Genomic DNA, 17,814 nt, shown 5'->3' on the forward strand with positions numbered 1-17,814 from the left:
TCATTTTAGTTGATTTTACAGCCTTTTTGCAGTCAGTGAATCTATAACATATAGACTAACAAAAATTTTTGGCACTAAAGATGAGAGTCAATTTAGAGTATCTCAGGGCCGCTGATTCCGAAAATGCACTTAGTTTTTTCGAATTGGCTCTAGTTTTCGAGATATTCGACAATGAACATATTTTTGAAATCGTTACTCAAAAGCTTTCATTTAACAAATTACTTATTTTCAACCCTGTTTACGATTATGATGTCATAATTGCACTTGTCTAGTTCAATTGGTTCATATTGGACGAAAGTTCAAAACGCAAGCAAAGGTTGAAATGAACTGTGTTTAATGTAAGGGAGACATAAATATTCAATGAAAATAGTTGTGAATCAGTAGCAAGAAAAATATTTCGAAAGTCATGTGTTTATGAGTGCAGCTTTATAGTGAAAAAGTAGGCCTACTGAAATGGATACTGTACAAATGAAATTTTATTCTAAGCCTTTGCTAAGGCCAAGTCTTTGCTGCAAGAAGTTTTTTTTCTGGTCTATAGGCTAAATAAATGATATATAGGCTAATAAAATACGCGTTTGACAAGTAGGATGCTGTACAAACAACCCAGATTTATTTTGCTGCATGAGGCAACGCATTCTGCGATAGATACAGCGCTATATAAAAACAAGCATTATTATTACTCTTTGACATGAAGCTGGGTGATCATTGATCAAGATAAGTCCTGGGTTCCTCCTAAAGTATGCAAACATTGCACTCAAACCCATTTCTGGGCTCAAGGCTAAGAAGTTCAGAGTGCCTTGGCATTAAGAGAGCCGTGGAATCACCATGAAAATTGATACTTCTGTTTTGTACGGTGAGCATGTTCGAAGGAAGTTGGAACATCATGTTTACATGGAATGGGCAAGGCTGTCATTGCGTGGACGTTGCTATTTCTGGTTTTTGTTTGCCCTCTTTTGTTTCAAGTGGTGATTTGCTTGAAACAATAGGAAAACGGGCATGACTGAGAGTAACCTCAATACCTTCAGTAATGTTTGGAGCAAGGTTAAGCTTTTTCTCAAAACCATTTCTACCACCTACTGTAGTAGTTAAAGTTTTAGTTATCAAAAGTGGTAGCTGGAATCTTGGCTAACTCAAAAACTAGAGCCAATTCGATAAAACTTAGTGCATTTTCAGAATCAGGGGCCTCGAAATACCTTAAAATGACTCTCACATGTCCTGCCTTTATAAAAAAAAAAATTTGTTGGCCTGTGAAAATCGATAAACATCGTCAAATGATTCAAGAAACTGAAAGCAGTAGATATTTACTACAGTGAACGGTGTACAAAGAAAATCATGTCTGAAATGTGGTAGAATTCGACATTTTGAAAGTAATACACGTGTCAGTGTTCATGGAGTTGCTAATTAAACCACTTTGATTGCTACAAGTTTGTGTTACTGCCTCTTATTGTGTCCATTAAGATGCTAGAGTGCATTAGAAGATAGCGAGTGAGCAGTTTTAGGGATAAGCGAAAATTCGATATTTTGAAAAAATTCAAACCAGGTGAACCAGGGTCAAACGTTAATATTTTTTTGTGAAATTTGGTATAGGAGATACATTTACCAAAAGGAACAATATTACAAACTGACGAAAAATTTAAAAGAAAAAAAAAATTTTATTGAGATTTTGCGCCAGCCTACTGCTCAGTTTACCACTTTCGGTAGTGAGGGTAAAGCTTCTGTTGCAAACGAGCTCCACAATCATGCGGACCATGTGCCTGTTTGGAAGCAGGCGGAGCACTTTGCAGCAAAACGGACAATTAGGCATCTTTGTCCCAGCAAACTATTTTTGTCTTTACAACAACCTGTTATAAGCAAAATAACAAAACCTTATTGTAAGGTTTAACAAACTAGGAATCTGAACAAAACTACAACAAAGCAATAGCCTAGTTAATAAAACTCTGAACAAACTGTTCTAAACACAAAAGCTACTAATTCAAACATCAACTCTATTCCACCAACTATGCATTGTAAAAATAAGAGAACTTTAAGAATACAAACAATGTTTGCAGTGCACCACCGCATGAGGTGAATGTAGGCACCAAGCTAAAACGTCTTACATGATAACACAAGAGAAGCCACTAAGGTAATCTACTGCTTAGAATTGCCAATTACTGTGAAGCAGATGAATACTAAGCAAACTTATTCTCGATTACCCAATCAGAAAATTAGCTTAATCAGCCCCTTAAAAAACTACTATTGGTGCATCCAACCAGGTTGATGAAGGGATTTGTTTTCAGTTGTTCATTCAGGTATCTTAATGTGTTTAAGATACATATAAGAAGGTTGTACGTTCATTGAATATGTCATGTTCAGTTACAGTTTTGGAAAAATAAATAAAATAAGGCCAATTAAAGGCAAAGGATACACAGTACACACCCCAGATAAATTTGCAACAGATATTTAAAGAGTATTTGATGTGTTCTAAGTGCTATGTTTTAACTTATATGCAGCCATTTCTTCATGATAATTTCAGTAAAATTATTGGTATTTTTTAAGTTGAATATTTTGGTTTATTGACAACTTGCATCAACCAAATTTGGTAATAGTGCTATACTTCAATTGCATTGTTCGAAAAAATTAATTTTTTTGCACCTTTTTTTGGCAACACCCCGAAATATTGCTCCAAAGTTGGCATGTTAAACATGAAATAAGAAAAACGTTAAACTTAAATTACAAATTGAAATGTTAATCTTAGAATAATTATAAGTGCAAAAATCAATTCGTTGGGTCCTAAATTGGAAAAATGCATGTTTTAGTGTAAAAATCGTTCAAGGTAAAAAGTTATTGCCAAAAAATGAAGGCGCAAAAAGATAAAAATGGCTGTGTTCCTCTTTCAAAATTCTACTAGTGGCCAAAAATTCAAAGTGCTATTAGAATGTATAAAATGTTAAAAAATCAGCAAAATCTGTGACTAATGTTTTGAATGTTTACTAATGTTTAAAAATGTTAGAAAATATGATGATTATAAATAGAAAGCGTCGCTGAACGCAAAATACATTTTTTCAATATATAATAAAATACAGCCGAGTGCATACTCCATAGTGATCGAATGTACGAAAGCTTTTGTTAATAGAATTTAAGGGTACTTTTTACGTTTCCAATTTTGTGGATGCTTTTAAATTATGGCAGTCCTACCAGACGCGCAGTGCCATCTAAAAAACTGGTGTTTTAAAATTACACTTAATGTATAATTGGTATGTTGTAAAATTGCGTTATTATTGCGTTACTATTATTGCTAGCATGTTTCCTTTACTGTGCTTGTGGCTGGTTGATTGCTGCGTGACTCTGCTTACTCGATGAGTCTGCTACTCACATTGTATTGCAGTGGCTAGGAAGCATTGCATGCTGTTTAGTATGAGCGCAATAGCGCATCTTTTATTATCATTCTATTTTATGTTCCATAGAGTTAAGTTAGCAACCAGCTTATTAAAGCCTTACAAAGGTTAACTTAAACTAAATGTGTTTTAGTTTAACTAGTGTTTTAGAAATAACTAGTTTTAAAACTAGTTATTTCACTATTTCACAACCATTTTTCATTTCTACCAATTAAACCTATCACTTCTACACAGAACAAATGTTGTTAAATATTGAAATAACATAAAATTGCGATTAATCAACTAAATATAAACAAAAGATCTTCTCGAGTTTCTGGCCACCGCAGGTTACTTTGTCAGGCTCAATTTCAACTTACACAACTTCAGATAGTCTGCTACTCGGGTCATGTCGTCTGTAAGTGCTTCCTCTACCACATGCCAGTATTTGCTAGAATGAAACAGTGCCAGATCATCAGTATAGCCGTGACATAGTTTTTAGCACGTCACTGATGTAGATGTTAAATAGTAGTCGATGATAGGAATGATCATTGCGAAACACAGTTTCTATAGCGGCGGGCCGGCTGCACTGCCCATGGCTGGTCTTCAGCAAAGAGGTCCGAATATCAAGAATATTTGTGAGAAATCACACATTTTTGTCTGGGATCATGCGGAGGAGCTTTAGTGTTAGCCTTTGGTGCCACACAGTGTCATAAGCAGCAGTGAGGTTCACCAAAATTATTTCTGCTTTGTTGCTCTTTGGATCGTCCCTCAAGGTTGTTGGAGACTTTCAAATTTAGAAAGCTTGTATTCTAAGTCTCCCTATCCTTTTCTGAAACTTCCTTCAACGCACAACTTTTTGAAGCTTATTCGTTTTGTTTTTTTAAAGGATTAAAACTAGTACTTTACAAACACCAAACAATAACAACATCAAAAGATCTCAGCCATCCAGACGCATTAACAAAAAACTGAAGCGATTCAAAGTGAACACTGAACAGTGAAACAATACTGGCTCTACCTTTGAGAAGGCACCTTCCCGCAGGTTAAGCGCTAACGAATTAAGCGACGCGTGCGCAGAAACAATTATGCAAATGAGCCACGAAACACTCTTCTCGAAGCTTTCCTCAATGGACTCGGTCTGCTTGATGAGCAGTACAGTGTCAATGCCGAAATCCAACTTGTTCTTTAGGCAGCTGAGGATCAACAACTGGTTCTAGTCTGGTTACAAGCCGTTCCAGGATTTTATGTGGGACGCAGAGCAGTGATATCGGGCGACAGCTCTTGTGATCATCAGATGGCTTATTTTGTTTAGGTAGTGCCACTACAATGGCTTTTTGCTAAATTTTAGGTATGACCTGGAAGATCAGGCAAGCAGAATAGAAGTTTTCAACCATGCCAAACATTTGAGGCACAGTGCTTTAGAAATTCTGGAGGGATACATCAGGCCTAAACGAAAGATAGTTAAACTTTATCAACATAAAAAGGTATGCAATACACTCAATTCAACAATACTCATAAACACGTATGCTATGAGCAATTTAGCATACTTTGGAATGCATGCAATGGTTTAGTGGATTTGGCCAAGTAATTATTGCACACTTCCTTGATGCTTCGTCAGTTTTCTACCGATCCACTTGAGAAACAGTTTAGCAAACTGTACCAGGGCTCAGGTGGTGTATATTGTATTGCCGCACAGCAAATGCTTAAAGAAGTTGACATTTGCAAAACCAAACTTCTTCTTGATATAGACACAAGCCTGGAAAAAATGCTAATGCTGGTGGTCACTCATGCTTGAAATATGACTTTTCTATGCCAGAAAACGTTTGCACAGTGTTTGAAAATTTGGACACAATAGACGACTCACTACCTGCATATTAACGATGGCATTGCTGTATATTGCTGGTAATCATACAATTTCGGTAGATTTTTAACCATAGACAAATAAAACCGAACAACTAGATGGCATTTAACATAATAACATAAAAATAAGCTAATAATTACAAATGTTTTTGGCCATATTCGATGCATTACTCATGTTAGCCTTTTCAAGTAACCGACTGACTGATGCTCTTCATAACGCTCACCTAGAACCGAACTATGTTATGTTCACTTTTTGCAAACATCACTTTTTCAACTTTTCTTGGGTTTTGGACATAGCTCTATCTGATGGCATGCTCAGATTTTTCTTATGTCCATTATTTTAGCTTTTAGCCTATGTTAAGTCCTGCAGAATTTCAAACTCTTCAAACTAAACTGTGCTATGTCCTTACCTGGACTTAACATAATGTCAACCTATTAACTGTGTCTGGACATAACATAGTTTGTTGGACTTAAACTAGTTGCTACTTTTGACTGATTGAAAATGCTGGACATAATGCATGTTGTGAAAAGGTGATCTTCAGGTTTATTTATTGATGGTAAATTCTCAGCACCTTTTTACCATTGTGTCACTCAGAGATGACACAGGCTGTGTAAGGCTGGTTGCTATGGGTCAGAGAACATCCCACAGCTTGTTTTCTGTGTGACAGGCTGCTATTTTGACAAATTGTTAAGGCATAAATGATAATGACCAACCTTTCAGTTTTTCTCCAGTCCAGTCCAGTTTTTTCTCCAATCATTCTAAACCAATCCTACCATAGTGACAATCACTGATTTTAGCCAAGTTGTTGACTTCAAAAAATTTGTGAATGATTTAACACAATACTCACAAATCATGCGAGGCTCAACTTTTGATTCTGAAGGTGAAAAAATACTGTGGACCAAGATTATGCAATTAAAGTTTTGCAAGGTAAATCCAGTCAAGCTATACTTCAAGTACAAATATTCAGAGCCTTTCAGTGAGTTAGACTTCATAAAATCAAGTCAACAGAGCAGCAGACGACTTGCAACTGAATTTTCATTGCCGTTAGTTATGGTACTACCCAAACGTTACAAATCACAGCGTGCAGTAAAAAAGGACAAAAAAGCCGATTTGATGAAGTTATTGTAAAAAAAACTCATTCCTCCACACCACTTTTATACAGACATTCCAGAAGTATATAGCTGAACACTTGAACAGTGAACACCAATGCTAGTTTTGCTTTTGTTTCAGCTGGACTCATCTTGACAACCAAAAGAACTGTTGAAAATTCTGAGATCCTGTGTATCAATTTTGCTAATATTTAGGTCGCAGAGTTGTTATCTTTCCTTGTAATTTCATTATGTTGTTTGTTCGTTCTGTAGATACTGTTGAAAATTAGCATAGAGATTTTATTTAACGATTCCTTGAATTCTAGTTTTATGAATGCATCACTGGTTTGCAGTGATGTACGCGCATACAAAAAATATTGACGCCGTCAGCGTAAACGCAAACGTTTGAAAAACCATACACCATATGCGTCAACGTAACTTGTAAAAACAGTTGACAGCATCACCGCATACACTAGCGTAAACTCATTTGGTTTGCTAGGTGCCAAACATTCACACGGTATAAACCACTCGAAACAAACAAGTTTTATTTTGAATTTCCACAAAGAAACACAAGCATCTGAAGTGTTCATCTGACATTTTGCTGCGTTTTGGTTTCAATATGTCTTTGCCCATTGAAAACATTCTTTCAACTGCAGCACTGGAAGGTATTGGCGTGTTGTAGCAAAAAAAAATTCATAAAAAAGTATGTGTTGACGGTTGACGCTATGCGCTAAAAAACCGCGAAAACTTTACGGCGTAGCTAGGCTCAAGCGACAACTATCCAAAAAAATGTGGTTGTAAGCGTTAGCGCAAACAAAAATTCTACGCCGCAAAGCGTAGAATTTGCTGCGTATACGTACATCTCTGCTGGTTTGTGACAATGATTAAGGTTGTCAGATCAACTAATTTAGTAAATACAGTATTGTTTAATAACTTACAGTGTTTTGATTGGGATGTTTTTTTAATGTCCAGATGTTAATTTAGTTGAGCTGTTAGGGAGATTATTTCAAAGTCTGATGAAAGTTGGTGATTAGGCAGCTAAACTAGAAATTCAGAAATCTTAGTTATGGTTCTATCTAACAAATGTGATTACAGCATAGAACAATAAAGCTTTCAGCTATTTACTAGCTAGGTCTTTTGAGGAAGCCATGTACCAAAAGTCCAAAGAAGACCTATCAGATTTTATAGCACTATTGCAGAAGATGTGTAAGATGGCAAAGAAACAATTGAACATAATATCACATACGACTAAGTGAAAAAATTGTGTAGTATCAAAACAGGAAATCATGGTTCTACACTGTCAAAAAAGTTTACAAATGCTACCTGGAGGCTACTATCTCAATTTATAGCTCCATCTCAAACTGTTTCAATGTAAAAACAGTGGTTGCAATACTTTAATCGATTTTATAAGTATGCTATGTCCGTTATTTCATGAAATTGCCAGTTAGAATTTTCAAAATCAAACAATGTTAAGTCCGTCCAATGCTTGAAAAAACACTATATTGCTCACCCTAGTGGTTAAAAAGTATCATAAACGATGCCTAACAACCAGCAAGATATTACTAGTCACACTAGTACAAAATATTGCATATATATCGGGAGATAATTTACAAAAACCCGATTCAAAATCTATTTTCCTGTTTTTCTCAAAACTTGAAAAATGGACATAACATAGTTCGGTTCTAGGTGAACGATAAATTGAAATTACAGATCTGATTTACATACACAAAAATCGAAAAAAGAAATGCATAAGAATGAAACGGCAAGGCAGAGGAGAGGCAAAATCACATGACGCTTAAGTGTCTAGGAAAAAAAACACAAATCAATCACGCAAAATTACGTGAAGACATTTAGTTTATTTATTATTTAGTTTCAGAATTAAGCTGAAAATAATAACCAACTTCAAATGTTTTACACAAGCGAATAATATCACTGTTGAACTTCAATTTAATAAAATTGGACATATTCTTGACAAAACGTTATGGTAAGAATCCAAGTTGGTTATTATTTTCAGCTTAAATCTGAAACTCCCACCTTTCTGTGTTGAAATGTCTTGTACAAGTTTGCTTGTTTGCGCGACACAGACTGCACATACATTGCTATGTTCACGCCCACACGACATTTGGCCACAAGAGTGAGGGAGCATATTTGGATTTAAGTGCTCTCAACAGAAATTGCCATTAAAGATCATACTCGATTGTCAAACTTGTTCAAACAATGAACAATCCCTGGAGTCTTTTAGAATTGCACGGTACGTAAATGCCTCACCGAATTTGACACTAAAATCTATGACTCTTTGCTCATAAAATCTTGCATCCTCGCCTCAAAAGGCAACTGTTTGCCGCAGGCACCTTCTATCTGCTAAATGTCTTCGCGTAATTTTGTGTCATTGATTTGTGTTTTTTTTCCTAGGCAATTAAGTGTCATGTGATTTTGCCTCTCCTCTGCCTTGCCGTTTCATTCTTATGAGTTTCTTTTTTCGATTTTTGTGTATGTAGATCAGATCTGTAATTTCAATATATGAAAAACATCAATCAGTTGGTTACTTAAAAAGGGCTAACACGAGTATGACCGAAAACGTTTGTAATTTTTAGTTTAGTTTCATGTTATTGTGTTAAATGCCGTCTGGTTGTCAGGTTTTATTTGTCTATTGCTGGTTCTGTTGTGCGAAACTGTAACTTTGATGTTGATGACACCAATGATTACTAAAACTACGGTGAAGTAGGTGATTTACAGCTATATAACTTTTTTCGGAAAGTTGCAAATGTAACTTGCCACAAATCTCTCTGTGACGTGTTGTTTTACTGAAGATGTCAGACTTCTATGGCCTTTGTGCAGGTAAATAGCATGCTGTAACATTGTGTAATATTTTCTTTAGTAATCATTCTCGCTTGTGCACACTGCACACCTCGTAGTAACAAAAAGGCTAAAAAGTTTTGAAACTACAGAACTGACGTTAATTCACCTCACTTCCACAGTGTACACTGTACAGTCTCGTATGTTCTACTGTTCAGATTGTGCTAGCTTGCCCAGCTAGCAAGTCGACGTTCTTACGTTGTTGATCAATGTACATTTAGGTTTTCGTGGATTGCCAGTTGAAATAATTTATTTATTAATCAAAACGAGAAGAAAACTATGTGATATCATTAGCTTGAAGTCATGATAAATACCAAAAGGGATGCCCAGATCGATGCTGGACTCGCAACCTTCTTGCCTGACGGCTACATTTGACCTTATTAGACATCAACACAAAAAAGCACTCACAATCGCTTCCTCTGCTTTTTGTCAGGAAGGAAAATCGGAACCTGTATCACATGCTGCATGTAATCGTTTTCCTTGATATCGCCACTGTTGAAAAAGCTGCAAACAAGACGATAAACGTAATTAAACAAAACAATCCATGATAACTATCCCAGACAGGGTTTATGCTGGCAAGTTAGGCTACGTTTACATGATAGGCAAAATGAAAATGACCGAAATGAAATCTCAAAGCGGCGTGAAAAAGGTTTTGTTCACATTCCGTCTCATTGCGGCTGCTTTTGGTTTCGAGCGAAAGGAATACAGCCTCTACGCATGAGTGATTTTTGCGTCTGTAACTAGGCTACTGAGTACGCTGAAAATAAAGCTGGTTCTTCTACCAAAAAAACAAACATAGATTCTACAATAAAACATGCAATTCCAAAGCGTACATTAACCACTAACCAGTACTGAAATAGCACAAGTATTTTCAAAATTCTTTTGGGTCAATAGACTGACATCACAAGCTTAGAGCAAATTTACTTGTGTTCTTCAAGAATGGACTAGCTTAATTTATAGGCTAATTATTTGCTCTTTACTAGTGCACCAGTCCAATGCATGTCTCAAATGATCACAGATGACATTGACAATAAGTCTTTGTGCTCAGTCTAATAAACAGCCAACATTCTAGACTAGTCCCAGTTGAAAATGTACATCATCATGACTTTACAAATATAAAGCTATGCCTATTGCACTGATGTAATGCTCAAGTTCTCCTTTCCCAATACACTTTGCACTAGCAGCATATCTTTCAGAAATTGGGAGGATTGGTTGCAGATGGCTGGTTCTAAAGCACAACCAACATTCTAGACCAGTGGAAAAATTGTATTATTATGACTTCAAAAACATAACTATTTTATTTATGTTATGTTCAAGTTCTTTTTACGTGCTACACTACAAATTACTACTCTACTAGTTAACTGACTATAATCAAACTACTAGGGCTAATCTCATTGCTAGAATCTCATTTCTGTCAAAACTACCGATATGAAATCCAGACCGCCATGAATCTCACTTCGGTCGCCGCGTGTAAACAGATTACGCGTCCGCCAAACGAACCGAAATCTTTCATTTCGGGCGCAATGAAACGTTATGTAAACGTAGCGTTAGTTCACACAATTATGAATGAAGTAACCCTAGCCTTTATATGGTTGGTTCGGAATGTTTTGTGCCGGATACAAAAAAAAAATGCAATTAGCTGTAAAACATTTATCTACAGACCTCAAAAAATTTTCTGACGCTTAATTAGTTGACTGATTGTGGGAATCTTTACCTTCGTACTGAGAAAGCTTCCTTGCAAGCGCTTCGCAGGAGCAGGGGACACCAAACTACGGCCAGGGGCCATACCCGGTCAGTGAGGTTCGTGTCTGGCCTCTAGAAAATCTTTTTTCACAGTAATCTTGCCCTTTTTCAAAAAAGTTTGGTGACATCTGTTTCGAACTTGAACCGTTGACACAGGCCCGGTTACGGAGATCGGCAGAGTAAAGTTTCCAGTTGTTGTTAAAGTGTTGTATGTGACTTATTCCATCCACTAAGTGCCGCTGAATGGATAGCTGTTCTTGAAATTTGTTGCTCAAGCGCACATCTGGGGAATCGCATAAGCGTCACTTGATCTTACGCTCAATCAACTGAGCTATCGGTGAGGACAATCCAGGAAATATATCTGACAACTATCTTTTCCAGTCCACTGAATTTTCAACAAAGTAATATGCCTCAATATGAACTAAAACAAACAGATTGAACAATTTCAACAATCAAAATAATCTTTGTCATTCATAGGACGGGAGAGGCTTCGTTCTCGTTGCTTTCCTTCCCCCTCCTAGATTTCCCTCGCACACTTAGCTTACAATTATGAGCATGATGAGTACGTAGACTCGGAAACAAAACAATGCAATAGACATGACAATTACTGAAAGCAATGTCAGCTGTAGGCTACCTGCTCTGGTTAAAAGATAGAATGTAGTCTATTCTGCCACATAGTCAAACATCGTTAAATGCGATAAATTAATCCAAACAAAGATCTTACCAAAACGAAGACTGCTTTACAGCGGTGGACACCAAGTGGTAGTCAATGCACATCACCGTGATGATGGGGTGAGCAGAATAGACGGACCTTACAGAGTGGACCAGCTGGGCTAATTGGGTTTGATCGCTTGTTTCTAGACCGTTTATAAGAAGACAGATCCTGGTCTTTGTTCTATTGATGGCATCCACAACAGTCAATGCCTTGGACAGGTTGTTGACTTCCGTCCTGTTGCTGTTTAGTTCACAACCAAGGGTTTCCTGGATGCGGCTTGGAGAGTGGAATAATGAGAACACAACATTAGCAAGAGTAGGTAGAGACAGGATCAGGACGCAGCCGAGCATGATCGATATAACGCAGAGAGAAACAGTCACTCTGAAGGAATCGTCGGGTTCTAAGTGCACATGGGCAGGTCCGTACACAGCGATCACCAATATGATTATGGCAGTAAACCCAAAGACCCATCCAACCAGCAGGATGAAAAGGGGGACACAACATGCCTTCCGAAAGATAAAGTTCTGTTCAGGATCCATTGAATCAGAAGGGAGAGACCTGAAGAAGAAATAATTAGCAATCTTGAGTGATACAGATATACATTATTAGGCAGGAAATGTTCATTACTAAAAATCGTAAAAAAATGAATAAATTGCAAAAATGCACAAGAATTGTTTGTTACATGATTACCATGAGTATAAGTATTTATTCTATGGTTATTTCAGTTTAGTAGGCCAAAGCCCTAAAAAGGATCGTAGGCATTTCTCTCATAATCATGAGAGAAATCAAGGGCTACAGTTGAAGGCGAGCCACTCCTCCATCAACAGCATGCCTTTAAGTTTCTTGCCAAAAACACAGCCACATGCTCTTAAGCGGCGGCCTTTCAAGCATCGAACTAAGGCTCTCGCCACTCGGCTATGCAGCCACTAAAAACAATAAAAAACATAGTAAATTACAGTACTAACTTCCATACAAGTTCAACTTTTCGTGATACCGATGAATGTTCTGCACTTTCAAATCATGCAATCAACAGATAGTTAAGTTTAATATTACATTGCCTTTCCCATACTTTCTACTTCTTTTTCAATAACACTGGTCAACACACATTTTGGTGCTAAAAAGTTTTAACGGTTTAGGGGTATTTTGATGCCGCTGAATCCGAAAATGACATCGGTTTTTGCGAATTGGCTTTAATTTTTGAGATATTTCATGGTTTTGCTCTAAAAAAGTGGGTTATTCCATATCTAAACAGAAAATATAATATGGTACCTCTCAGATGTTGCTGAAGAGTTGTCATACTATGCCTGAGGCAACCAAATAAAAGAATCCTAAGTTTTAGGTCAATATCTTAAACGGTTTTTCCATGGCGGCCATTTGAATTTCGGGCGTTACCCTCGTTTTTGACTTGGGGGTAGGGGTAGCGAATAGCAATTTCATCCATTTTCAGAGCCTCATAACTTTTATTGTAACTGTGGTAGAAGACTACAAATTGCTGTGCTAGTTCATTATAAACTATACTACATAATTTAATAGTAGAAAACAACATGTCTTGATGCATAAGTGTTAGGTGGGTCATCAAAATCCTGCTTTTTTGCCCCGTATAAGTGTTTTTTTCAATTTTTAAATGCTTCTACTGCCCAAACCAATCAAACTATTTCTCTAAAACCTAATTATTTGGAAACTTTTCTTTTGCCAACTTGAATTTGAGAGTTGTGGTGCCATTAACAGAGATCCGATGGGGGTCTGAAAACCCTATCAGGCAAAAATGGCCCATTTTTGCTCCTATGTTTAGAGCCCCAAATGACCACATGGGCATTTTATGGTCATGTTGAAATTTATACCAGACAAACACATACATTTATTCTTTCATTTTATGAAATAAAATCTTTGTTGATCAAACTCCTTCACTATAAATTTTATGTGTTTAAAATGTAACATTTTGGTAATTTTTAGCAAATAATCTCAAGTCCGTAATGTAGGTCAGAGAAAATTCAACAATGATTTATCATGAAAACAGTGAAAATATGTAGGTACTATGCTTAGTGATCATAAACATTGAAATGTTGACACTGTTGACAATTTATGTTCAAAATGATGCTTTCACCTCTTCACCTCAATGACCTTACAGGTCTTTCGTTGCCATCCTGTTGTGCTGATAGACACTCAATTTGTATGTACTTTTTATTTGTTTATCGCCATCAAAACAATAAACTGAACTGAACTCACCCATGAAAAAGTACCCACCTGCAATCAATGAGCTATGGTGTAGAGATAAAATTGTAGGAAAATGATCAAGTCGTGTTCAAAAATTAAATTGTTTTCAGTTTGCACTATAATTCTGCATTATGTAAAATGCATAGCTCCAATCAGCTTATCTATCATCTATTGACTAAGAAACTGTGAAAGTAGTGTCAGAACATTTTCATAATCTTTTTGATTAAGTTTGTATTTTCGAGCACTCAATTCGTAGGTTTTAGAGAAATATTTTGATTGGTTTGTGTGGTAGAAGCATTTGAAAATTGAAAAAAAAAACACACTTATACGGGCCAAAAAAACAGGACTTTGATAACCCACCTAACCAGTGGCGTACCTATGCAAAATGGCGCCCATGGCAAAGTTTAGATGTGCGCCCTTTTTGACAATTTAAGTTAAATATTGCATACAAAGATGGTACTGCTATTTTGCATTCGTCAAATGCTGGCATTAGCATACAAGTCTTTTATGAACAAATCACGAAGAAAATAAATGTGTTATTGCCATTTTATTACGTGCAAATTCAAAGGCTTCTCACTGCGGAGCTAATCGATTTGATAGACTGCTGCGCTTTGTGCCTTCTTTCCAAGTTATTTCCCACATAAAAACTAGCTAATGCGCCTTTGTTAATGCTAGCTAAGTTAGTTAAACTTGATTAGTTACATGATTAGTTACTTGATTAATTACGTTGATTAGGTTGATTAGTTACTTGATTAGATTAGTTACATTGATTCGAACGTCTGCAGACGTTGAATCAATGTAAAATTGACGGATTTTGCCGTCTGGGAAGGCACTCAAAGGTAAACACTGGATAAAATGCAAGAATGCAAAAGAAACTATATTGTGGAATAAAATACAAAATTCTCTAAATAAACAGAAGAATCGGACATACATCTCTCTGTTATCATTTTTAATGTAAAAATTCCTTTTTGTGGTCCCTTTGTCTGGAACAAATAAAAACTGTGCTGTTGAAATTTCCGATTGTAGTTTTGGTCTCAATCTCATCATCATGATTCGGAGTAAAATGTTTGTTAGGTGATTCACAAGGCTAATTGTTCTGTGGAGTGAGCATTCTGTTGCTCCGGTTTTCTTTGGTAAATTTATGAATATGGAACGTACCATATCACTAGGGTCTTTTCGGGGTCATAAATATGATTTAAGATCTCAGTGGTTAGGTCTAAACCTCACTCATCTAAAGCTTCGATAATTTCAACTATAAAAGCAACATCTCCATCGTATTCAGACTCATAAAGCAAATGAAAAAGGATGGAAAAGATATTGTAGGGGGAAGATGTATAAGGAGTGGAGATGGGAAGTTGCATTTCAGCCCGGAAAGCAGAGGAGAAGTGTGGAAGGAACATATGGAAAATGTTATGAATAAGGAGAATGTATGGGATCATATGACAGAGGTTGATCTGGTGGAGGGTCCAGTGGGAAAGGTTACTCGTGATGAAGTGGTGGAGGCAATGGGGGCAAATGAAACTGCATAAAGCAGCCGGTCCATCAGAAGTGAGCGTAGAGATGATAAAAGCAAGTGGAGAGTTGGAAATTGAAGTAATGCTACAACTTAGCCAAAGGGTATTAGATGGAGAGGGAATGCCGGAGGAGTGGAAGCATAGTACTGTTGTTCCACTGTCCAAGAGAAAAGGGGATGTGAGAAGTTGCAGTGCATATAGAGGTGTAAAACTACTAGAGCATGGAATGAAAATTGTGGAGCGAATACTAGAAAAGAGGTTGAGAACATTGGTGAAATTAAATGATATGCAGTTTGGATTTATGCCAGGAAAAGGTACAGTGGATGCTCTGTTTATATTGAGAAGAATGCAGGAGGAATACCGAGAGAAGCAGAGAAAATTATATGTGTTTCGTCGACTTAGAAAAGGCATTTGACAGAGTACCAAGGAAAGTGATGGAGTGGGCAATGAGGAAAAGAGGTATACCGGAGGTATTAGTGAGAGCTGTGATGTCTATGTATGAGGATGCAAAAACAAAAGTGAGAGTTGGATCAAATTATTCAAACGAGTTTTTTGTGAAGGTTGGTGTACACCAAGGATCAGTTTTGTCACCTCTGATATTTGCTATTGTGGTTGATGTTGTAACTGAAGGAGTGAGGAAGGGCTTATTGAGTGAAATTTTGTATGCAGACGACCTGGTCTTGACAAGTAATAGTATGGAGGGGCTGGAGAGAAAGTTTGAGAAATGGAAAGAAGCATTTGAAACCAAGGGTATGAAGGTGAATCTTGAAAAAACAAAAGTGATGGTGAGTGGAGCAGAAGGAACAGTTGTTGAGAACAAAGTAGATCCCTGTGGAATATGTGGCAAGAGAGTGATGAGAAATTCAATGCAATGCAAGGAATGTGGAAAGTGGGTACATGCAAGATGTGCTAATGTCATGAGAGCCGCAACAAGATTGGCGAAGTGTTTTGTTTGTGGGAAATGCAGTAAAGGAAGGAATGAAGTGCAAGGCCATGATGATGAGTTCTGCCATGGCATCGAAACAGTGACAGACTTCTGTTATCTGGGTGATCGGATAAATGGAAGTGGTGGATGTGAAGCAGCGGTGACAACAAGGGCAAGATTGGGCTGGGCAAAGTTCAGGGAATGTGGGGAAATGTTGCATGGCAGAAAATTTTCACTAAGGATAAAAGGAAAAGTATATCGGAGCTGTGTGCGGCCTGCAATGCTATATGGTAGCGAGACATGGGTATTGAGAGAGAATGAACTGGCAATCCTGAGAAGAACGAAAAGATCAATGGTGAGAGCAATGTGTGGGGGGAAAACGAGAAGGGAAAAAAGAACTGAAGAAATGTTGGATATGCTAGAGATGAGACCATAGACCAACTGGCAAGGGCAAATGGAGTAAGATGGTATGGACATGTGATAAGGAGGGAGGAAGGAAGTTTTCTTAGAAAGGCACTAGATCTAAAGGTGGATGGGAAGAGGAAACGCGGTCGTCCAAGAAGAACGTGGAAACAACAAGTGAAGGATGAATTTAAAAAAGTCGGACTGAAGGAGGAAGATGCAAGGGACAGGGTGAAATGGAGAAAATGGATTAAAACAATTGCTGCGCGGAAACAATCAGCCACCCCCACTAGTGGGGAACAAACCAACGATGGAATATGATGATGATGAAAAGAAACGATATTGTGGAATAAAATACAAAATTCTCTACTGTAAATAAACAGAAGGCGTCGTTGGATTTAGAATTTTGTAATAGTTGAGGATTCTAATATATTCTAAGTTTGCATGCAGAAGGCGACGCAGGATACATGTCAATTTTATCTGAGCAAACGTTAATAGTTCAAAAATAAATTTAATTCGCTTTTTAGTTTTAAGATCTCAATGGTTAAGTCTTAACCCCACTCATCTAAAGCTTCGATAATTTCAACTATAAAAGAAACGATATTGTGGAATATCCTAGTATGCGTATCCTAGTCAGCTAAAGTTCTCTTTTCTACACGATTTCAACATTTAGCGACGTTAAAACGATAGGCCACACATTCTGTTATCTGTTACTACAATGTAAAAATGAATTGTTAGGCTAACTGGGTTCTTGGAACAAATTTTTACTGGTCGGGATAACTAGGCTACGGTACCCGATAATTTCCTTTCAATCCAAGCTGTAGGCCACACATTTGTTGATCCAAACTACCAGTAATCATTTTAACTATTCAAAAGTACTAACTTATAGACATTAACCTGATTTTTTTTGTAACATCTTCTTTTTTTTATTTTCCCTTCATATCTTAAATTTTTCTGAAGGTGTTGCGGCCATGCCAAATTTCTTTCAACTTAATAACTTACTTCGGTCACAAGCATGTTTTAACGTTTGCGTTTTATCGCTTCTACCTTTTTCTTGACCTTTGCTATGTTGACGTGTATTGTTTTTGATATGATGGTCACAAATAAAAACAACTCAACTGAACTGACATGACGAATTTTCATTTA

The 17,814-nt window shown here is 36.9% G+C and overlaps 1 protein-coding gene across 1 annotated transcript in view; it reads right to left on the reverse strand.

Annotated features, from left to right (window-relative positions):
• LOC145768979 (kinase D-interacting substrate of 220 kDa B-like) overlaps positions 1–17,814 on the reverse strand; it is an 84,286-nt gene that overhangs the window by 33,082 nt on the left and 33,390 nt on the right. The window contains exons 9-10 of the mRNA XM_082580580.1: positions 11,623–12,171; positions 9,564–9,659 (exon numbers count right to left, since the gene is read on the reverse strand). Of these exons, the coding sequence (XP_082436706.1) occupies positions 9,564–9,659; positions 11,623–12,171 (645 nt within the window). The remainder of the gene's footprint in view (positions 1–9,563; positions 9,660–11,622; positions 12,172–17,814) is intronic.

This window comes from Aplidium turbinatum, chromosome 4 (assembly GCF_918807975.1).
Source record: "Aplidium turbinatum chromosome 4, kaAplTurb1.1, whole genome shotgun sequence".
Lineage (NCBI taxonomy): Eukaryota > Metazoa > Chordata > Ascidiacea > Aplousobranchia > Polyclinidae > Aplidium > Aplidium turbinatum.